Raw genomic sequence first — 23,931 nt, 5'->3', positions numbered from 1 at the left:
TCATCTGAAATAGGAGATGTCAGCAGGCTATGTGGGAGCACAGTGGAAAGGCCCAGGCGTACAGCATGAGAGATCTGCTTTGAATGAACTAAAGCACTGACCATGTTTGATCAATCCATTTTGTTTTATTCTTTGAAACCACTTATTGAAGTGCTGAGCCTTTACTTTCCTACAGAAAAATAGGTTTATGGTATTAATTGTGTGGTTAACAGCTAACTTTAGGGCTTTAATTTCTAAGTTCAAATTGAGATACTGATTCAGAGTGAGTATATAAATATTTCTGAAGAGAATCTCCTGGTAAGAGGAGGATATTTTGGATATTTTTTTTTCTTCCTTAATAATTTTGAGACAGTAGCATGTTGAGGCTTGCTTTAAGATGGCCTATGCCAGTTTGGAAGGTTGTTCTGTATTTTAAAAACTATGGTTTTTAAACCACCTACCTACTCTTTAATTCTGTTTGGTGTGGTGGGGAGATGTTTGGTGGGTTTTTTGGTTCGTTTTTTCTTTTTGAGACCTCTGGAGAATACAGCACATGATGTGTTCTTTTAATGTGACTTTAATGTTGGTTGGTTTTGGTTCTTGTTTTGTTTGTTTTCTGCTGCTTGTACCCTGATGGAACAGTACATCTAAAAGCCAAGCTAAAACTTCTGGTGCAATATTTTTGGATACAGAACTATAAATAGTTCTGTGTTTTGATAAGAAAACCTCTCTCTAGTGCTACATTGATATTATGACTGCTTAGTAGAAAGTTGATTCAGATATATTGAAGCTATTTTTGGGATGTTAGTAATATCTTGGAGTATCTGATTATGTAATAAGCATTTGGTGAGCCTTTGATATAAAATATATGAATATATATATATATAAAAAAATATAAACACAGCCTGTATTTCTGATAGGCCCCAGTCATTTTTTAATCTGTCTATTAATAGAAACATCATTATTATATAGAATCACTGTGGAGTTTGTGAAATAAAACTTGTGTAGTGTTCTGTAGTTACCTTCTCTTAACTACTGTCATTCCACTAAACTTGAAGTAATTAATTTCATAATTAAGCCATAGATGCATATACATGGGGCGTGTGTGTATGCATATGCCCGATACATATTTTTCCTGGTTTTCAAACACTTTTGTTTCCTTTCCAGTGGGATGCCATAACTGAAATGGATGAACACAACCGTCCCATTCATACTTACCAGGTGTGCAATGTGATGGAACCCAACCAGAACAACTGGCTGCAAACCAACTGGGTCTCCCGCGACGCTGCGCAGAAAATCTACGTGGAGATGAAGTTCACCCTGAGGGACTGCAACAGCATTCCGTGGGTGCTGGGGACCTGCAAGGAAACCTTCAATCTCTACTACATGGAGTCAGATGAGCCTCATGGAGTAAAATTCAAGCCAAACCAGTACACTAAAATTGATACTATAGCTGCTGATGAGAGCTTTACCCAGATGGACTTGGGCGACCGCATCCTCAAACTCAACACCGAAGTTCGTGAAGTTGGGCCCATAAACAAGAAGGGATTTTATCTTGCTTTTCAGGACATTGGAGCATGCATTGCTTTGGTGTCAGTCCGTGTCTATTACAAGAAGTGCCCTTTCACGGTCCGTAATTTGGCCATGTTCCCTGACACCATTCCAAGGGTGGATTCTTCCTCGCTGGTGGAAGTGCGGGGCTCCTGTGTGAAGAGTGCTGAGGAACGGGACACCCCAAAGTTGTACTGCGGGGCAGATGGGGATTGGCTGGTGCCTCTGGGACGATGCATCTGCAGTGTGGGATATGAAGAACTGGATGGTTCCTGCCATGGTAAGAAAACATTGTTCAATTTTTCATTTTTTTTTAATTTTTAGGAGAAGTCCTATACTGTCATATGTACTTTGTGTATTCTCTTGCACTGTCCATAATAGTTTCAAAATGACTTGAGAATAAGGTGCTTTTTTCTGTAGTGGTGGTTGTAAAGAATGAAATCTCAGTGGCTGCTGAGGCTGTCTGCTGGGATCCAACATTTGCTTCGTAGCAAAAAGGGAGAGGGAGAGTCCATATGCATCCTTTCCACAAATGACTCTGCTATTTTCCTCAAGAGTTTCTCAGATTGGATGGTGTTAACGCAAGCTGCACAGCAACCTTGGATAATAGAGAGCATTAAAAGCACTATGCACTGTAATCAGAAAATGAAATTCACTTTGTTGTCTGATCTTGCTGGCATTAATTATCAAAATACATTCGTTGCAAAGATACCATGTTGACAATGCCATTATTGGAAGCCAGCATAATTTTGTACATAAGGTCAAAAGGTTTCTCTCTTAATGGGATAAGGATTTTCTCTGAAACTTTAATGCTGAATGAATTCCTGTCCATTATGCAAGTGAGTCATACCCTAGATCTGTACATGAGCAATATAGCCAGCAGCCAAAGTCTGCCAGAAATGTTTTGTGCAGTACATTGACTCCACTGGTTTGTTCAATTGACAGCTTGATCTGCTGAACCAGGTACCTTCTAAATGAAATGGAGTACCCAAAGCCACAAGTTTTTGCGTATTTTTAACTATTTGCCCTAAGAATTACAAATTACTATTTTAGAAAATTCCAATCTAATAGAGCTTCCACGTGTTTTGAAGTAACTTTCATAGGTTGGTGTTGTCCATTTAATCTTCTACAGTGAATCTAAATATTTGTGTTATTTTTTTCTGACAGTTTTTCAGAGTACATTTGTTTTGCATTGCTTTTTGAATGTCATGCCCAAGGTAAGCCCAACTGCTTGAGATGCTTTCATAACCAAAGAGCACAATTTAATTTCAGTAGTTCCTGCTCTGCAGTGTATAAACCATGAGTGGAAGGGTTATGTCAGGGTGGCTACATTTGTGCTAAAGCTGGTAGTGGAGGTGGACACATGGAGAGCTGGGAATGCATTTGTACAATGGGATTTTTTCAGTGTGACTGCTGAGTGTTGTGAACTGAACCATGATACAGATGTGTGTTGATGGGCATCTTTCAGACAGCCATAATGTTCTTTTTGAGACTTTACTTCTTGGCTGAGACATGAATAACATTCAGAGTTTAAAAGAGTCATTGCTTGTCAGTAAATCCTGAGCTAACTTTTTAATACCCATTAAATCAAAAAATACCTGAACTTTACTAACTGTCTCAGGGTAAGTTTTTAAAATTTACATTGAGCTTGTTTTCAGAGAAGCAGCAAGCTGGGGACTAGATGGGGGAAGAAGTAGAAGCCTCTCTATATTAGCCTGATAAGACCTGATATATATTTACAAAATTTTCGTGTCTTTTGGGTCCTTCCCCCAAATCCCTTCTGTCCCTCCCATTCCTCTGCTGGAATTGCAAATCTAAGTCTTGAAAGTATTTTGCACCATTCTGTCAGTGCTTTGTGCAGGCATAATCTGACATACTTGGGAGAGAACCTTTCTTGTGCATGAAAATAACAGTCCAAATAATAATTTTTTATTTTGAAGTCTATTCTGACAAATAATTGGGTGGTGGGCAATACTTGGTAATAGTTGAATATATTTTTCCTACTTAGAAATGGTGTCAAACTTTTTATACCGCAGCCTGTGGCTCAGTGAGGAATAAGCCCTTCATGGCAAATATGGCTTATCTCTCACAGAATTTCAAGAATAATATTCTATTTTGGTATTTGTGGAAATAGAGTCTCTCTTCACAAAATACAGAATGGCATAAGGAAGGATATTCTGCCTTTGTCATTGCTCATTGTTTTGCAAAGCAGCAAGAATGGGGCTAAAAAAACACCTTTGGTCAGTTTTACTACTGCTGTTAAAAATCATAAGTTATTTTCAGCTGCCTAAATCTGCTTTACCTGCTTCCCTAACTGGCAACACTTCAGTTATTTCAATTGGGTTTAAGCATCTCTCTCTGTCTCTGGATCTCTCAGTATTCCCTATCCATTCTATTTTCTTTTAAAAGCATCATTTCAGAGCCAAAGTGTCTGAGAAGAATTCCCAACTGGATTAAAATATCCTTACTTGTTAAATGTATACCCCAATGTGTCTAGTTAGCTCAGAGGAATATTAACAGGGAATTTTTTGCTAATTTGGGACTGTCTTCCTTTTCTGGAGTCAGTGGGGGAAAGTGGCATTGACTGCAAGAGATTCTCAGGTATTTGTGTGTTCTGTACGTTTTTGAATGGGATAACCTCCAATATACCAATCTTCTCTAAACTTATTATGTAAACAATCTGTGAGTCTTTGATTTGAATCTACTTTTCAAGTTTTTTCCACTCAAAATCCTGAAATAGCAGCATCATTCACATGTTATTCTGTTTCTTTAGGCATTAATGAATAAATTAGAACCAATAATTTGGCAATGCTAATCAGAAATTGCTCTGACATGAACTGCTGGCTTTTGCTAATGCATTGACACCAGCCCCATTACCAAGTTGCAGCTTAGAAGGAGGAGATGCTGCACAGGATTCCGGTAAACAACAATTAAAAGTGGCATGTTCAGTACTCTGTGTTCTCTGAATGTCAGCCCAAGACAAGAGTTGTGCTAAATTTAACAAGTATATAATATATACAGGCCATATCAGGACTTCATGGTGGGTTTTTTTACATAGGAACAAACAATCATGACAAGGAGCACTCCGCAAACTTAATCATAATGGTTCACTTCTGTTTGGGCATGATACAGAAATAATTGGATGACTGTTAACTGAAGTTTGACTTTTTAATGATTTACCAAAAATTATCTGAATTACTCAAGGTTAGGAATTAATTGCAAAGAATAATTCAATTATATATAGCAAATACTAATTATTATAGTAATTTCAGATTTTACTTTAGTCTTAACCAATCAGAGTGTGAAAGTGTATTTCACTAGCCATAAAAAGTTGATTCTTCATAAGGAATACTCTCAGGAAGCCACCACTTCCAAAGTGGGGTAAATATGGTATAGTTGAAGCAATATTAAGTGTTAAAAATGTAAAACAACAGGCACTGACAGACTCACCTGGTTTATTTTAATTGAGACAAATAGACTAAGAAGTGAAAATGTAAAATTCAAATCCTCTGACCTTGAGTTGACTGAACAACACTTCCCAGGGATACTAATGCCTGAACACATGGAGTTTTTAATTGAACAAATTAATTCTTTCCATTATTTATCACCTGAATTTGTGGTAATGTTTCCGTGTTAGGCTGCTGAAGTAGAAATCCTATCTTTATGTTCTTCAGCCCTTCCATCTGATCCAATTAGAAACTACTCTCATTTTTCAGATACTAACTAATCCCCTCCTCATTTATGTACCTGTAGTGTGGCTTTGTTATTGGGAAACCAAGCAGTTCATGTTACAGTCATGCTTTTGTTACCTGTATGCTGGCATCAAAATGGGAAAAGGGGGGAATAAAGTACTTTGGAACTGCAAGTTTCAGAGTTGTAGAGATACAGTAGTGTGTAAGGTTCCTTTTGGTTTTTCTTCCACATGTTTATTTGCTCAGGAGATCTAATCTTTACCAGGCACTGAAGGCAGCATCTTTAAAGGACAAGCATAGAAAGGTTTTGACTACAAAAAAAAGGATAAAATGAGATTAAATACAAAATTTTCAGTGGCTAAAACTTTTCTTTTTAAGGGAAAACCTTCCTGCAGCAGAGTTGGGGCTGTTCACTTGTGTTGCAGTAGATCCTTAAGATATAGGGTGTAAAATTCCAAATTTCTGTTTCCTGCCAACTCCTTTTGGAGAGCCAGAGACAGGAATTTGTCAGAGGCTGAATGAGTGAAGGACTAAGAGGATCCACTGACTGTTTTGTCTCTGTTGCAGAATAGGGCAATCACAATCATCTCTGCTTTGGTCTCTTATGGAGATAATTTAAATAGCTGTCTTTTAATTCATTGGTTTTTTTAATAGCATCTGTGACTTAATGGTCAGTTAAAAAAATTAAATAATACTAATTTTTTTCCAAGTAAGCAGCCATATGTTTAATGAAATTTATAACAGATTCTCAACTTTGTGACTGCTCTGAAAGGTCTTTACACTTTTTTCTTGTGCTTAAGAATGACAGCTTATTTTACATAATTTGTGAGTCTGCAGAGCTTTAGATTTCACCATTTCAATGATAGTACTCGAAACCTTTGTGATTATTGGTGATATGGTTTTCTATCCACTGAAAAACCTCCTCTTCAGCCTATATCAGGCTGCACATCATCTGTGAACACTCAACATGTATTTTAACTTTCAATTCTCAATACGGATAAAGTCGAATTGTGATTTGTCAATTCCAGATTCAGCTCTTAGGTGGAACTGCTAAATAGATGTTTTTAGTGCAATCCAAGAATAAGGATGGGGAAAATAAATAGAAGTTGTGCATGACAGCAAATCTGTAGGTAAGAGTATAGAAAAGTAATTGATAATGACCTGTTCAAAGCTTCTGAATGTTTAACCACATATAGCTGCTAGCAGATGGAAAAAGTCTGAGCCTGTATACATTAGAAAAAAAATGTTTACAGTAGATGAAAACTTAAATTACTCTCTGTTCTGAAGTGACATTGCAGATGCTACTGGCAGCACTTTTATGTTCCTATATCCTGGTTTTAATTTCTAAATGGCAGGTCATGTGCCAAGCTATTTCAGGCTGTGTCTCTCTTTCATTTGTACCTTTTCCACTTGCACGCAGGAAAATATTTTGTCCTTATGGCTTGCAATGAGTGTAAATTAAAAATAGCATTGTTGCTTGGCTGAAATAGGAGGTAAATGAGGGATGGTGAACTGTGGTATGGATGGGGTATTACTTACTGTCAGAAGGATGAATTTTTAGTGAGTTGCACCAATCCGGAGAGGTGTGACTTGGCTGTATTCAGTAATTTCACCTTTTTTTCAATACTTTTAAGTTGTTTTGATGGCCCTTTCTGGTTTGGGGTTTATTTGTTTTGTTTTCATTTGTTTGGATTTTTTCAGTGTAGCATTTTTGCATTTTCTTTTCAGTGCCTTAAAAATGTGGATATTTAAGTTAGTTACTGACTTCGATTTTTTTTTTTTTTTTTTTTGGGGGGGGGGGGGGTTCGTTTTGGGTTTTTCTGCAACAAAGTGATAGGAATTAAATAAGCATCCGAGGGCACCTGTCTTCAATAACTGCCTGAGTTAACAGCCAGAAAAATCTCAATGCTGTAAAAAGTCACATTGTAGCTCCCAGCCAACCCTTTCACTTAATATACAGCCATCTGCAGATTGTTCAGCTGGATAAATTGTAACACAAAAAGTCTGATTAAACAGCTGGAAGGGGGGTATTGCTACAAAAGTAAGGATTTAAGGAACAAAAAAAACCCCTTTACATTTGGTTCTACATAGTAAGGAAATTCCAGTGATAATAAATGAATAAAAGTTGCTTGCATATTCTTGTCATGTCATACTTGCATCATTTGGAGCAAATAAAGACCCTTGCAATAGTCACTGTAACTTGGTTTCCAGAATATTTCACTGTAAAAATTCAAATCAGAGCCTTGATTTTCTAACTGCACCTAAATAAATTATGCATAAATATAAAGCTTATTGTTTGCAAACTGAATTAATGTTGGCAATTGCTGTTCTTTGCTCTGATACTGAGGTGTGCATTGAATGGAAACCTGCTTTGATAGTGGAAGAAGGAAGCCAGCTGAGGTTAAATAGAGAGTTTCAAACTCAAAAACTTCAATATTTTCTGTTTGTACACACAGACATGAAACTTCAGCAACAAAAGCATGCTGATAACCCAAGTGTGTCTTGCCTCAGGTTCTGCGTTAGTGAATATTGCTGGATATTGATCCTACCAGCTATCCTTGATAAACAGTAGACAAAAATTGTCCAAGGGACTGCAAGGATTGATTTTGTTGTTGTGTGTGACTTGGTAACAGAGCTGCATGATTTGACATTAGCAGCAGCCCACAGTAAATGAGTTATTTGCTCTTGCTCTGCTGAAAGAAGTACACTGCAGTGATGGAAAAATTGTGGTACTAATGGGAACAAGCTGTTTAACTTTTACAGAAAATATAAATACAAGTGCATCTGTACATCTGTTCAACTGTATGGTGACTGAAGTGCATTGTAAAACTGTTGTTCATTATTTTTTATCTTGAAGTTTCTCCTGTGTTGCCAAAACCCAGGACCACTTGACAGGTTGGATGGTGTAGTGTGGCAGGAGGGGAAGGAATGCACTGACTCTGTGGTACTTGTGTCCCTCACTGTCATAGGATTTGTCCTCAAAATGTGTCACATCCTAGAGACACTAACAGAACCTGTGCCCCTCCGTTCTTGGGTAATGCAGCTTTTCCTTGCTTGCCACATAATTTTTTTTTCCCCTCTTCTGGGATCCGTAGCTAAAGCTTCAGCTCACATATTTCACATTAATTTGCCTTGTGAGATGTTCATCGCGCTTTGCTCATGATCAACCTTAACTGTTTCAACGTTAAAATATATTGAGTGGGGGTGAGTTTTGTTTGAGTGAAACCCTGGGCCTGCTGTATTTAATGAATGCAAAATTTCAGTATTGCTTGCTTGTGTCTTCCTACAGCTGAGGTTTTCCTGCAGCTGGAAGAGAAGTGTGGTGGGGGTTTTTTAATGGCTGAATATATCCTCAGCATGTGGGTTTCCTCAGTGTGCTGAAAATGTACATCTGAATTTGGAAGAGGTCTTGTGTGACCAACAAATGGAGGAGAGTAAAACCGTGATGTTTCACTTATAAAGACCTAATAACACCTGTGGAATGCAAAATGCCTTGTGCTACTCATGGAATTTGTTGAAAGTTGTGAAAGAGAAACCCTTTGTGAGGAAGCTGTGACAAACCTTGGCCACCAATTTACAAAGGAACACGACTGTGTGCACAGCACAATTGTGTTTTAAGGATTTCCATAGCCATTTCTTGCAGTAGAATAGCAGTTCTGGCATAATAAGGGCTTGATATATTTGTCTTTGAAAATTCAGTTTCTCCAACTGTTGTTATTCCTGTTGGAGCCCTGAAAAATAAGCATAAGCTAAGAGAAAAAATTTTAGTCCTAATGCTCCATGGAAGTTTACAAGTTCTTAACACTACAGTAGATTGTGGATTTTTTCAATAATTATTAGAAATATGACTCAAATTGTAATATATGTAATTCTAATTATATAATAATATATATTACAGATTATAATATGTAATAGCTCAGAAATTCTCAAAATCTAGGAATTAGATTTTTTTAGAAGATTCTTTTTTGTAGGCTTCTGAGCACAAGCACTTAAATTTATACTTTGAAATAATTGAAACATGTTAGAATATTATTATTTCAATATAGATTATGTCCCCTTTGAGAACTCATAAAGTGGAGATACAAAATCTGAAGATAATCACCAGTACTTCTTCCGAGGCAGGCTATTAATCAGTAACACATTCACAAATAAACTATAAAGCATCTTCTGTAATGAAACAGTTCCCATAGAGGTTTAGCATCATTTTATTCAGTCAATTATTCAAGCATTTATGCTGAGAAATATAATTTCAAAAGTGATCAATAAGAGGTTTTCTCTGGCATGGTGTGGCCTAGGAATCACAAGCAGAAGCGAATGCATAGAGTGATTTCTGAGATTTGTCTTGAATACAAAAGAATGTGCGTGTGGGTGTTTAAAAACTTGAACTGTATTTGCTTTTTGCAAGTCTCAGTAATAATGTAAATGAAACAAAATTTTCTTTAGTCAACACACTTTGCTTTTTCTTCCTAAAACTTAAGGTGGGAAATAGCATAAAAAAATTAGTATCAGTTGTCTTAGACAGAAATGTATGTGGACTGTAAGGTCATTCTCTGTCATGGGCAAACTTAGATTTAAAGGGCAGTGGTATTTGAAAGGTTCTCAGAAACCACACCAACCAAGCTTTGTCGTGTGTGAGGCTTTATTTGGGCAAAGCAGTTTGGAGGCTACTCACAAGCTTAAGCTCTTGCTAAATGGGGGAAGAAATGAAAGGCAAAGGCAATATTGTTAATGGCGAAATTTGACTGATACCTTTGTACAAGAGAAAAGGGAGAGGAAGCGAAACTCCCATGAAAGGAGAGGAACCATTTAGAAATTCTTTTCATCCTCAGTAGTTCCAAGAGAAGCCATGGAGATGGATGGCTTTTGAGCTGCACTGCTGTTTACTTTTGCAGGTCTCTTGGCAGGAAGAGAGGATCAGTAACTGGAGCTCCAAAATGTCAGCTGCTACCTTAGTTTTGGATGCCAAATGCTGAAAAAAGCTCTAGATCGAAAGGGCTAAATTAACAAAGATTACTGTCTGACATGTATCAAAACACAGTCCCATAGTGTTCTAGTTGATGTGCTGAAAGTTCTCTCTTGAAGAGTTTTGTGGGATTTTTTTGTTTGGATTATCTTCCACCCCCCTTACTTTTACTTCTAGGAGTCCCATCGAATCCCAGGAGAATATTCTGCTGGGAAGAACCTTGAGTTCACAAGAGGTGTCTGACCTGGAGATGGTGACCTGTTGAACAGTCATTTCTGTGAATCTTTCTATGCTGCCAAGTAAATACATCAGCAAGGGAAGGTGATCCTTGGGAAGCAACCTGCTGCACCAAGCTTGTGCTGTTCTGGGAATGTGTCTGCTAACAGCAGAATAAATTATGTAAAACAGGTCTCGTACCTACCAGGGAAACATCTAACACAGTCAAGGACTGCACTTGAAATGTCTCTCTTTAAAGAAAAGTTGCTTCAAAGGGATACTGATCAAAGCATGAATGAATTCCCAAAGGACATGGAAATGTATGCATAGAGAGATTATACTCCAAATGCTAACAATGAATGTTTAGTTATTTGGTATCTGGCTATTATATAATAATAGTTATGTATGTGAAATGTCTTAATTTTGCTGTGACAGCTTGACTGTATTCCCAGATGTTAAATATTTCAAAGCTTATCTTACATATATTCATAAACAAGATGAAAGTGTTAATTCTAATTAAAATGATGCACAGATCTTTAGCAGCCTTAATAAAGTCCCTGTGGAACAGTGAATTTAATAGCAGTCTATCTTTTATGCAGAGTCAAAATGTAGATTTCAACTTTACTGCAAGCCAGTCTTCAAGGAGAAACTGAGCAGTCAAGATAGAAGAATTGAAAAATCATATTAAAGAGTTATTTCAGTATGTGCAGAATTTTACATACCAGTATCTGTGTGTATTGGCAGCTTCGCACGCAATTGGGGGGGGGGGGCGGGGGTGGGGGGAGTAAAGGCCGGTAACAACCCTTCCCAAATTTAGCAAGTATTCCACTGAAGTACATATTTCACTTGGTGACTATTTATAGGTCATGCTTGTGGTAATATTCCTCATCATATTTGCCTGTTACAATTTTTTCCTGCAATTAATTTTAATCAATATTTGAGAAACCACGGGTTTTTTAATGTAATTTTATACTTACACATGTATGTTCAAGATGCCTTCATAAGGATAGCAAGAACTTGAATGTGGAATCATTGGGAGGTGAGAGAGTGAAATAAAAGATATAGAAGTATTTTTTATTTTAAGGCAGACTAAATTTTCCACCATGGTTAGCAGAAAAAATAAAAGAAGCTAAAGAGTCAGGAGATGGTAAAGATGCTGGGGAGAGTCCAAGGGGAATGCCTGGAGACAGGGTTGGTTTGTAGCATTTAGGATACCAGGAAAGGCAAATCCCAGATTATGAGGGGAAATGTACATTTTTCTTTTCAGGATCTGAATAGGCATTCTTTGACATGCAGTAAATTAATAATATATCTGATGACTTCTGTGTGTATTTCTCTTTGTAAACTAGGAATTATAGCCATTTTGCCTATTTATCTCAGTTATTGAGTATTACATCCCCAGTTACTGCATTTAGCAGGTGATGTTAAACCATGTTAGCAAGCGAAATGCTGTTAATGGACTTCATTTTGAAAAAATTCATTTTCAATTTTTAATAAAGACCTGAATTCTCTTGAAAAGAGAATTCTGGAGGAAATTTTAGATTGATTAGAATTTTTTTTTGCCTTCTATATTCTTTCCTTACGAAACATTAAGTAAACTGATGGTGCAAAGTATAAAAAAAAAAATAAAATTATAGATTCTTAGAGCAGTATAGAAAATTAAGAACTCCCTTTTAAAAGGTCTTTGGATAGGTTGGATTTTTTTTTTTTTGTCTTCCCTGCAAACATGCAAAATGTTTAACTTTTGTCAGAAAATCAGATTCTAATCACTGGGGATTAGTATTTGGGGTTTGAGGCATTCATGTTTGTTTTGGTTTGTTTTTTCTTTTAAGTATTTCACATATATGTTTTTGGGTTGTGTGGGCTACATTGTTTTTTTTTAATTTGATCAGGTGACTAAAATTTTGAAATCAAATTTCATGTTTGAAACTTTCTAGTAATTGATGAAAATCCAAATATTTAGTGCAAAGTCCCCAAATAAACTACAAGGTTGAACTGAAAAACAGCTAAACAATTATAGCAGAAGAAGGTGAGGTCTGTATATATTGTTAATATCCCAGAGGAAATGGCCACTACATTGACAAGATCCCATTAAAGAGGTTTTTCAGTGCTTTGCCCTGGTACATGTCTCTGGATGGCTCCAGATGGTAAAGACACTGGTCAGTCTGTGGGAGGCTGGCTGTGCTTCCCCTGCTGAGCTTCCTTAGATTTTCCCTTTGGCCAATGGCTCAGATTAGCTGAAATAGAAGTAATTTTCACCCTTCTTTTCTATGCAACTGATGTGTTTAACTGTTTTATTCACTGCTGTCCTAACCTGTTCATAGCCACCACCAACCTTTGCAATCATGTCTGGTCAGCTGGCATCACCAGTTTTAGAATTAAAAATGCAAGAAGAGGCAAGAAATAATTATTAATTGGGATTAATCTGATAGCGGGATGAGGTGGTACAGGGCCATATGGAACAAACCAGGCATTTCTCTCAAGTTAGACGTGAAGTAGACTGACAGATAATTACTGAACTATTCTTCTGGTCTGTGGACTTTTAAGGGGTTATTTAGAACTTTCAGTGCCAAATGCTGATTTGTTCTCATGGAAATACTACGCACTGTTAGGCCATTTAATCATTAGCAGCTCTGGGTTCTGATCCTGATGAGACTTCTAAAATTAATTTGGAGATGGGGTGATGGTGCAGTTTGGGGACAGTGAGTGAAAAGTTTGTAGTTTCCAAAGGAAAATAGTGGCTAATTTCCATTAAGGTCATGCAAATCAGAATCAAGTGGTTGACTAAGTAATTATTAATACATGTGTGCAAACATAGGAAAAAAAATCTAGTCATCAACTTTAGAGCTCTGTAATCCTCCACTGCTGTGATTTAATACTTGTTCAACACTTCTCCATAGAGTTTGTTGGGTGCTTTGGTTTAGGGTTTTGGTTTTTTTTTTTAAGTAAAAATGTGCAATGTATGAAGCAAAGTTGCCAGAAAAATATACTGTAAGAGTTCAGGCTGTTTTATGCTGGCGACCTGATGCATGCAGATGGATTACTGTTTTTAAACTTAGAAATAACTTCATGATGTGTTTAGATCTAAAAATGCCATAACATAAACTCCTGTGAATAGAGAAACCTTGCTTAAACTGAACTCTTCCTCTCAGGGAGGAGGTGGCACTAAATGAGAATAAATTTTACAACAACCCACTCGTGCTCCAGGTAGCTGTTGCAAAAGAAGTGATGACCATATAAATGTAAAAATCTGCGAGTAATTTTGAGATTGCTCTCTGTTTTGTTGTTTTAAAAATACAGGTCATGCTACTCACCGTAGCCTATGGAGAGAAGTAATCTTTTTTTAAAAAATGTAAATGTAAAAATGCATGCAAGTTGCCTATGAATAAAATGATATGATTTCATAAAATACATTGCCTAGTCTAATGATCCCAAACTAACGACATCATTTTAAAAGGCAGCCTTGAGATTGCTCTTATTCCCATGAGTGCTAAATTGGAATAAATTTGTGAGACAGGATTGTAAGGGAAAAAGATCCACTGACGAAATACACTTTGATATCTCGCCACTCTTGTACCAGTGCCTAAGTTCTTTAATCAACATACCTTTTAATCATTTACCAGTCTTTTTGCCAGTGCTGCAGTGTGCAAGCAAGGTCTGCAAGCACTTCAGTCCCTGAAGGTTTTGCTGGTGCATTCTATCAGACAAGAGCAGGTGGCATCTCTGGTCCTGAAATCCACATAGCAGAGATTCCTAATTGTGGTACTGACTCTTTTGCATGTATGTAGGAACGATTGCTTTGTAAACGTCTTTTGGGGTTTTTTTGTGATTCTGCAATTTTATGATACGAGGGAAGTATTTTATCCACAGTGGAAAAGCTTTAATTTCAAAATTCTCTAATTTTCAAAGGGGTTTTTGGTTGTTGTTGTTTGTGGGTGGTGGTTGGTTTGTTTTGGTTTATTTTTTTTCCCCCTGGAGTAGTATCCAGTCTTCTTAGCAACAAAGGTAATATAATTTATAAGGAATAACAAGCAATGCTGGAATCTACTGGGCAGTAATATTTACAGTTAGGTGGAAAAAGAATTGTATAATAAAAGATTTTCCTTCAAGAGAAACCTGTAAAACTTATCTTTGTTTCTGATTTATGGACTTTGCTACGCTTTAGGAATAAATTAGGTGAACCTGAAAGAACTGAAGGCTCAGTGGCTATAAAACAACCAATTGATTTTTGACTAAATCTCTGTCTTCAGTAATTTTTACAGTTGCCTGCTCCCAAAAAAGCCCACAGTGTAGCTACTACAGAAGCAATTTAAAAGTAAGTGGTATTTGATTGGCTCTTCATACCTACACCTTGTCCCTCTTTACCTAAGTGTTAATAGTATCAGCAGAGCAATTTAACCTGAAAATCAAGGACAAGGGCACAATGAAACTCTTCTGTTAATTTAGAAGAGAGTGGTAGTAATAGTAAAGATACTCAAGTAGGGTTTATTTTTTTGCTTTAACTTTCAGAACATCAGCACTTTTACTTTTCCACATAAATTCTCCTGGGTTTCTCTGCAGCTGCTTTGTTCTCCCTTCCTGAAGGGAGTAAGACTGTGCTTTCTTGTTAGCTTTTGTGGGGTTTATTTTTTTGTTTAAGGGTTTATAGTTTTGTTTTTCAAGAGGACTACAGCAGAGACTTAAAACATGGGCGTTCTGAGGAACAGTCAGATGGTTACAATGGCTGTCAATCCTGAGAAAAGTCCATGATAAAGTTATTGAAATAGTAATACGTAGCTCCTTTTCTCAAAAAGGACTTTGTGCCTGAGAGAAATGCATTATCTCAATTCTACTGTGAGCAATTAGCTGTGGCAGGTATCTTGAAAAAGGGATAAGTTGAAAGAAACCTTCAAGTATTTTTCTTCATTAGACTTTGGTGCTAGTGACAGTGGGAAAATGCAGTGAATCCTTTAAAATATTTTTAAAATCAATAGACTTTGCAGTTTGAATATGTTGAGTATACAGAAGGTCAGTGGTACTGTTTTGGGCTTTACCATCTTAGCAATCTTGCTTAATACCCTGTTAAAATAATCAGCTTTAATTACCGTTTAATCCTTGCTACATTTCTTAAAGTAGTTTTTATTTGGTCTGAAATGTTACTACACTGCTGTACTCTGACCTTCTTGGAGCATTCATTCTGCATCCAAATTGTGCTGTAGCAGGATGGAAAGGGGGCAAAACTGGTTTTTTACATGTGGAAAACAGGTTGTGAGTGCATTTGAAAACTGTTTTGGCTTCACTGCAGAATTACAGCAAGCACTTTGCTATTTGTGAGGCTTAAAAATAGAAACAAATGAGTGAATGTATTTTATTTATTATCAGTATCCCTGAGATACTTGCGTCTTTACATTTAAATATTGTCAGGACATTACATTTCAAAACATAATAATTCCCTTGGGAGAGTGTTGTGGCAGAACTTGCTGTCATCGGTGTTCATAATGCATTTGCCAAGGAGTGTTTATCTCTCTCTTCTCCCTCAGGTTGTGATGCTTCTCTTCTGAGGGGATGTCTTCTGGTCAGTGAATTTCTCATTCTTTCAGAAAAACCATTTGCATATCAAAGGCCCGATAGGAGTAAACACACTTTATACTTCCATCTGTCATTCTCTTCCCATTGAGACACAAAATAAGAACAGTGTGGCAAGCAAGAGGTTTCTTTTTTTGGTTTTTAATTTTATACCATTTTGCTTTGAAATATGAGGGATGCCTAGATACAGTTTTCAGTAGCTGTGTTTCTTTCTTATTAGGGTCTCTTGACTGAAGCTACCCTAAAAATAAAATCAGTACTCTTTGAAGAAGTGACACTTCTATGACAAAAAAAAAGGAAGTCTTTGTTCTTAATTTCTTAACTCTGTGTTTTCTAATATTTAAAAAGGAACAAAAGAAAAAATTTCAGAACATCTTTGGTCTTTGCCTCGTAATAGAACTCAAACTCTGCACATCTCTATCTTCTTACAAATTAAATATTCTTAATATTTTTTTCTAAAGCAGGCATAATTCCTTGGCATATATGGGAGATGAGATCAGATTTTGTTTTCATTTCTCCCTTCTCCTGCACTGGTTCCCAAGAGAAATTTTTCTTTGTAATTTCAAGGAATGAACTGATCTTAAACCAGGATTAGGGCTGTGTTAGAGGTTACCAGCAGTAATCAAAGTGCCATTATTCTGAGTGTGTGCATTCAAGTTAATTTTGAAACCTGAACTCGTTCATTTAGGGCGGGTTTAGGTGAGCATCCAGCTCACATCTCTGCTCAGCCCAAGCAAGTCTGGTGCTAGAAGGGTGTTGCTGGTGTGAGCAGCAGCTTCACGATGATCCCAAGGGGACAATAGTTCCTCTACTTATTAACCCCTTCTGGAATGATCTCCACAGCCTCAGCAGGGAAAACACTACTAGGACTCTCTCTCCCATGCCAGTGTGTGTTTCCATCAGAGCAACAGATCTCCCCCTTCAGCTTGCATCATGGAATTTTCAGGACAAAAAATCCAAATTCAGTGCTGAGTTTTCTGGTCTCTTTTCCCCTTTCATTATTTCTGCAGCTCTGCTGTTCATCACTTGACAGGAGTTCATTGTGTGAGACCAAAGAGAAGATCATCTGAAGTTTCTTTTTATAGTAGCTTGAAACCAAACCTGGATTTGCTGCCAAAGAGTTATATTATCTTTGATGGAGAGGATGAGTTCACAAACTCTTTGGAGCATGGATCTCATATTTTCACTTAAACTTGTACGTTACCGAGCCCAGTAGGGTCACAACCTCAGCTGGGTTCTTTGAGCAGTATTTTAAAGCTATAAACTTCTAAGGCATTTGCTTGGCAGTTCAGAATGCTGGATGCAGCCAAAGGCCTCACTCTTCGTTGTCCTTAGAAGTTGTCTTTTTGACAGAGGTTAGTGTAGAAGAAAAATACTCAGCTAAATGTCATCAATCAACTCTTGTATCCAGTCTACCAAAAAAAAAATTTAAAAAAAAGCTGCTGTGAAAGACCTCTAAATGAAGCTGGAGGTTTTCCTTTTCCCCTCAGTAAAAATTTCGCAGGATAAATTAATCTGGCAAGAACCACTGTGCAAATGCATGGGCTCAGTCGGTGAACAGGTGTAGCTACTGAACTAAATTATCTTCTGTCATGTGGGGATGCAATACAGCAAACTTTATTTTAAGTGCTAGGACAAATATGCCAAAAATAAGCCTCTAATATGACAGAATGCACACAAGGAGAATATCTTTGAACATTTTACTGGTTTCCTTCAACATTTTACTTACACTTCTCATTCCCCATCAACAGCAGTACAGAAATTATTAGAAGAGTATTGCAATATTTGGTATTTCTTTTCCCAAACTTTGGTTTGTAGAGCTTTCTTCTGCTGGACCTGTTTGTGGTAGGAGTTTGAAATAGAGGGCTTTATAAGGGGATTGTTGTTAAAAAAGGAAATGCCTGTGTTTCCTAAAGAAAGAAACTTGTTTCATAACTGGACTTTTCGGTCTTGGATACCATAACTCGAAATTGGTCCTCTGCATTGCTGGAAGGGCACACAAGTGACCCAGTATGACGATAGCTTCATATAAATTGCTTTGTAAATTAGGACAGTGATGTAAAGTGGCATCCAGTTATTACAACGCCACTTGAAAAACTGAGTTATTATTCAAGTTGAGCTAAAAAAACAAGAGAATTTGACAAGACCCTGAAATTTTTTATCATGACCAACAAGTCCAGTAGACTTTTCATAGAAGAGACAGAAATCTTGGCAAGCTCTTCAAGGCTGTTGTCCCTTTCACAGATAACTTGCTATGTTGCTTTTCTTTCACTTAAGCTGGTTGCTTTCCACTTTGAAAGCCACAAATGATCTTTGAGAAAGCAGAAACAAATATTACTTTCTAATTAATGCCACTGAAAACCACCCTAATGCTTGCACCATGTTTTTAATTTGTAGTGGTCTTAATTTTTGTTCCAAACAGATTTAAGATATAAAACCCTCTGTTGTTATGAAGATCTTGCCTGTGAGTTCATGGTTAAAAAGCCACACACATGTCATTGGCATTTCTCAGGAGTACATATCTGGCAGTTGGATTAGATGATTATTGTAGTTCCCATCAGTTCTAATTAGCAATATTAGAGTCGGTCATCCAGCTAAGCATCTATTTTTAGTTTTGAACTGGATATTTGACGAGAGTGATGGCAGGTTTATGCCTGTTAATGTAAAAAAAACAACAAAAACCACCACACACAAAAACCCCAAGAAAGAAGGAAACTCTTGAGTATTTTTGGTTTTCTACCTTAAAAGAAACTTAAGCACATAATAAAACTCCTTCCCATTTTGTTTATTAGTATTTACAAATTTGGAAGGGGAAATGATGCTTTGAAAAGCCTAAATATATAGGTACAGATGTTTCTAGTCTTTTTTTGGTCTAATGAAATAAATGAGCATATCAGTCTCCCAATACATTCTTTTTCCTTTTATTTTTTTCTTCTTATTAAAGCATTTTAACATTTTGGAAGGTCTGGATTAGTTTAGAAATCACCCTTTGCTATTACTTTCTCATAAACTTTGAGTACATTCAGGTAATGAAGAGGGGCTGTAAATAAATAATGCAAATCAGGACAGAAATACCTTTACTGGGCCTTCGTTCTGTGTTTTGCTGCAGGTGGCAGCAGAGCCAAGAAACATTATGCAAACAGAGACGCATTGTCTGAACAACTTCAGAGCTGTGAAAAACATAACAAATTCTGGTAAAATTTAATGGCACATTAATAGCTTCCAACATGATTAGTAAATTTAAAATGCTATGCTGAGCCAGAGGAATGAGGCAGGTTGTTTGTACATTTGCTAAACTTTTATCAAATACCTTATTGGTAATAGAAAAATCAAAATCAATTTTTTCTTCTCAATTTCACATGGATTCGATTAAAATGCAGTCAGTGTTGCTACTTTTAAGTTGTAAGGTAAGATTTTCCACAAATCTTTCTGTACATCCCTCCATATATCAGCAGGGATAGTCCACAGAGTCTCTGGCAAGACTGGAATCTTAATTAAAGGAGTTCCATGTTTTACATTAAAAAGTCTTTAGCAGTCTTAGCCCCTCCAAAGACATAGAAATGATATTGTAGCAATAAGATTTGCCTGGATTATTCAAACAGTGAAACAGTTCAAACTGATCTTATCCATTGTGGCTGAACTTATCTTAACATAAATTGATAGCCTGGAGGTTAATGAGGGAAGATCATAAAATAGCTCCAGGAATCTTGGGCTTTACAAGGTCAGCAGTGTTGTGGAACTGAGTTAGACAAGAAGGAACCTAAGCTGCCTTAAGCTGCCTGCATTTGTTTGGCCAATTGCAGTGTCAAGAGTGAAAAGTTTTTTTTACTGAAAGTACATCTATTACAGTATTGATTCAGCCAGCAGCTGAAGGGGGAAAAAAGGATTGAAAATTTCATATTTAGCAGGAGGTTTCTTTGAGAAGGTGCTCAGATCATACAAACTGATCACTGCTGGAGGAATGATGGCTTGTGTTAGCAGGGTTGAGTAATTGTAACAAAAGTGAGAAGCCAGATGCTTTGTGTTCGTTAGGAAAAAAAACCAAGCAGGGATATTCTTTAGAGTGTATCTGCAAGCCTCTGCATCATCAGTACTAGGAAAATAGGTTATAAAGTAATACCCTTGCCATGTTTTGTCACTGTGTTATTTAAATTAGCCAAATGCTCTAAATGGTAGAACAGAAACCTTGTGTGCTGTTTAAAAGCTGCCACAAGAACTTCCCCAAAGATGCACTTATAGCCCATTTTGGCTCCCACAAGTGATTGCAGAGTCAATGAGTTGTCATTGGACAGTGCAGCATCTACAGACTTAGCTGAGAATTGGCTTTTTAAAATCATTTGTGCAGGCTTGATGGAAGGTGAGGGAGCTTCTCAGTAGGAATAATGAAATTATTCTGCAGATATTTATGAAGCAGGAAAGCACAAAAATGCCCAGCTGGAAAGGGTGGTAATGAGGGTTGGTGTTTGAAGCCAGCTAGAAAGAGTGGAACTGGTAGAATGCTGAGAAGTGAGCTTAGGTAGACCACAAGCAGCTCTCAGATGCTTTTATTTAACAGTATAAAGGGGGAAGAAGGATAAAAAATGAGATGCAAGAACATGCAGAGGTGATCTTTGCAATAATATTCTGAACAGGGATGAGCAGAGAAAAATGTGTTGGGAAGGCAAGAGAAGAGGGAGTTACAGTAATTCAGTCTTAATAAACGAACTTGAATGTCTTGGGAATGTAATAAAGAACCACAGATAACATCTGTCTCCATGGAGGAGAAAGCAGCATTCTGATCGGAGTCTGGTCATTTAATCTACTGCACAAGTGGCTAAGAACAATATTTACAAAGCTTCACTTAAATTAAGTTGATCAAAGTCCATCTGGAAAACAACACTTAATGGCCTGGTGTGTTTATCAATAGATGCTTCCTTGGATCATCCAAAAAATGATGACTGTTTATTCTTAATCATTAGTAGAAAATTAGTAGAATTAAGTAGCAATAGAGCACTATGAATATATTAAATATTTAATGTAAGAGCAGGAGTTTCTAGAAATAGGGACTTCCAACCTTAGACACATTGTGTATAATTGAAATAGTAGATTTAAATTTTTTTGAATATGACTCCAAAGAAAGATGAATTTTTGTGCTTTGCTGGTTTGTACTGCTTTACCTTACTATTTATTTTATAACATATGATAGATACTCATGATAATATATCAGTATTTAATATTTTCCCTTATTTAGACACATATTTAAGGATATTTTGAGGATATTTTGACCCTCTTAAGGTATATTTAAAATTCATTTCCCATACACAGCTAGATAAACATACATTTACTCTCTCCAACATACTGAGGCTATTATTTTTTTTTTTTCTGAGATTATTTTGTGTGATGCAGCACTGAATTCCTTCACAGATGGGCTGTTCTTGTTCTTCCAGTATCTGAGGATAATTATCATAGCAATTAGATAAAGAGATTGGGTTCCATTTCACATGGGATACTGGGTGATTTAGATTGATCGCGTAAGAACTGACATGATTTTGAGTCTGAGGCTTGTGTTTTGGGGGCCTTTTTTACATAATTATATTTTCAAGTATTTGTGAAACCAATGCCAAAGCATTCTTACTGTTTAATGCTCTCAGAACATATGCTTGTAGTCTCCAGTGCTTTCCAAATAACTCCAGCATTGTCAGTTTGTCTTAAGCCCAGACTGTTCATTTTGACAAATGTCTGGTAAATTTAGAGGCTATTAAGCATTGTTGTAGTGCCAGTTATTTTTCAACTGAACTTGTCACTTCTTGTGCAGATAAAACTTCCTTTTGCATTCATACTGCTTTGAAGAAACATAAAAAGGAAGTATTTTCAATTATTTTACTAGAAGTTATTGCAGTATAGAATACTGCATTTAACATATGTGTTTATTATTTTTTGTTAGGATTTTGAATATCTTTACCTAGGAGGATTAATTTCCTTCCAAAACATTATTTTTTTATCTCCTCTGCAGACTGAGGTAGAGCTGTTGTTCCACACAAATGTGATTTGGATAGAGAGAACAATTGAATATTACTTCAGAATAAAGACGTAACAGCAAGAAAATATTATTTCCTGTTTTAGTTTTGCTGTATAACACTTGGCCTTTTACTTGAGATTGTGTTTTTCCAGGAATAAACTGCACACTTTCAGGGATCTTAATTTGATATGTCGTCTGCTTCTGTCTGCATCTCCAAAAATGTCTTGTTATTTGATGAATTTAAATCTCAGTATGAGAGCTGTTCCTGGAATGCTCCATTCTGTGGTAGAGTTTCCTTTTTTGACCTAGGGCATTAATTTTTGATCTTGCCTGTGTGCAGCAGTGACTGTGCTGCAGTGACATTCATCCCCTGTATTCTGAGGCTGGGTAACCCTGCTGTGATGTTTTATGGGTGTGCAGTCTGTGTCCTGCTGAAATGAAATGAGTGAAGCATTTGCTCTCACATCACCAGTGATGATTCTGGCACCTAACAAGGCACACATTCTTTTAACAGAAGATTTCTGTGTGCTGTCCTTTGTTTTTCTCAGGACAGGCTGTAACTACAGGAACTTAATCCCTTGAGGGAACATTGGCGAACCACATGAGAGTTTCCAGGGCATTATTTACCTCTAGCTAAAAGTGAGGCTATTGACTGTAGACTATTTTAGTTCCCAGCATTTCTTTTATAACGAGAAATCATAAGTTTTGTTGGGGTTTTTAAAAGAAGAGTGTGTGAGGAGCGTGATGACCAATGCCATACATAAATAACCCTAAGCCACAGAGGTATCTTAGTATTTTGTACTGTTACCAATCATCAGGTACCTCAGCACCCCCCCATTTAAAATCATTACACAGAGACATTCCTGATGATTTTCATGGAAATGGAATAAGGCTGCTTGTTTTGGAAAGCTTTGATTTTCAGTGCAATCTTCACCAGAATTACTTGTTGCCAGTCAAGTGTGAAGGAGAGAGCAGGTCACACACAGCCTTCCCTTGGGTTTAGGACTATATTTGCAATCATTGCCCCTCTCGAGGGTTACTCAAACTACTGGTGTTATTGATACCAATTCAAAGGATTTGGAGCATATAAATACTGGCACCAAGCTGCTGGAACCTCTTCCATTTTTTCCACTACCGAAGTTAATCCAGTGCATCATCCAAAGGAAGCATTTTCAGTATCCCCAAAGGAAGGCACAGTTGCTGCTCCACTTTGTGTTCCTTCAGTGCAGCCTGGAAAAGTTTCAACTGAGTCTGCCAGAAGTCTTGTCTTCTTCTCAGGTCCATTAATACAGTCTGTAACCTGACTGTAAGTATGTAAGTCTCTAAAGCAGTGTCCTGGGTATTTCCTTCTATGCATGAAAAGTAAGAGTAGGGTTTATCTTGCCTTTATGATTGAACTGTCTCAAGTGGTTTGATTGCAAAGCCTTACTAACCATGAATCTGCACAATATAGAAAGAGTTTGTTTGGTGTTTGTATAAACCTGTAAACTTACTTGCTTGTCTTGTTTTTTCACATTGTTCTCTTCTAAACAAGCACTTGAGATCCAAAGCAAAACGGAAAATCAAAGCAGAAATGTCCTTAAGTGTCATGAACTAAATTATTTAAAGGACCCTCAGTGTCCCCAGAAAACCTGTACACTCAGATCCTGACTGAAGGTATTTGCTCTCAAAATGTCTGACATCATCAAATCCTTTAGTACTGCAAAGCTTTTAACTGACACTTCCTGCAGAACTGCATCCCACATACCTTGTACTTAAAGCCCCGCAGAAACATTGAGATTACCTTGACCAAAGGTTATCTTTTTGCACCTAGTGTGAAGTGAAGAAGGGGACCTACATAGATATAGCCAGCCCCAAGCCTAAGAATGTCTGAGTGTTGCCATTTTGAACTAGTTTATGGGGGGGAGATCACCAGGAAAAGGGAATACAGAGGAAAGGAAAGGGACTCTGGGGTTATAGACCTCATT

General features: G+C 37.0%; 1 protein-coding gene across 1 annotated transcript in view; it reads left to right on the top strand.

Annotated features, from left to right (window-relative positions):
- Nucleotides 1-23,931, top strand: part of LOC121669321 (ephrin type-A receptor 6-like) — a 258,545-nt gene that overhangs the window by 87,786 nt on the left and 146,828 nt on the right. The window contains exon 3 of the mRNA XM_042038090.1: nucleotides 1,147-1,810. Within this exon, the coding sequence (XP_041894024.1) occupies nucleotides 1,147-1,810 (664 nt within the window). The remainder of the gene's footprint in view (nucleotides 1-1,146; nucleotides 1,811-23,931) is intronic.

Source organism: Corvus kubaryi, unplaced genomic scaffold, assembly GCF_017639235.1.
Source record: "Corvus kubaryi isolate FWS band 111438036 unplaced genomic scaffold, C.kubaryi_AGA036_p1.0 37391, whole genome shotgun sequence".
NCBI lineage: Eukaryota > Metazoa > Chordata > Aves > Passeriformes > Corvidae > Corvus > Corvus kubaryi.
Note: the sequence above shows the minus strand (reverse complement) of the source record. Positions and strands in the feature narration are given on the sequence as shown.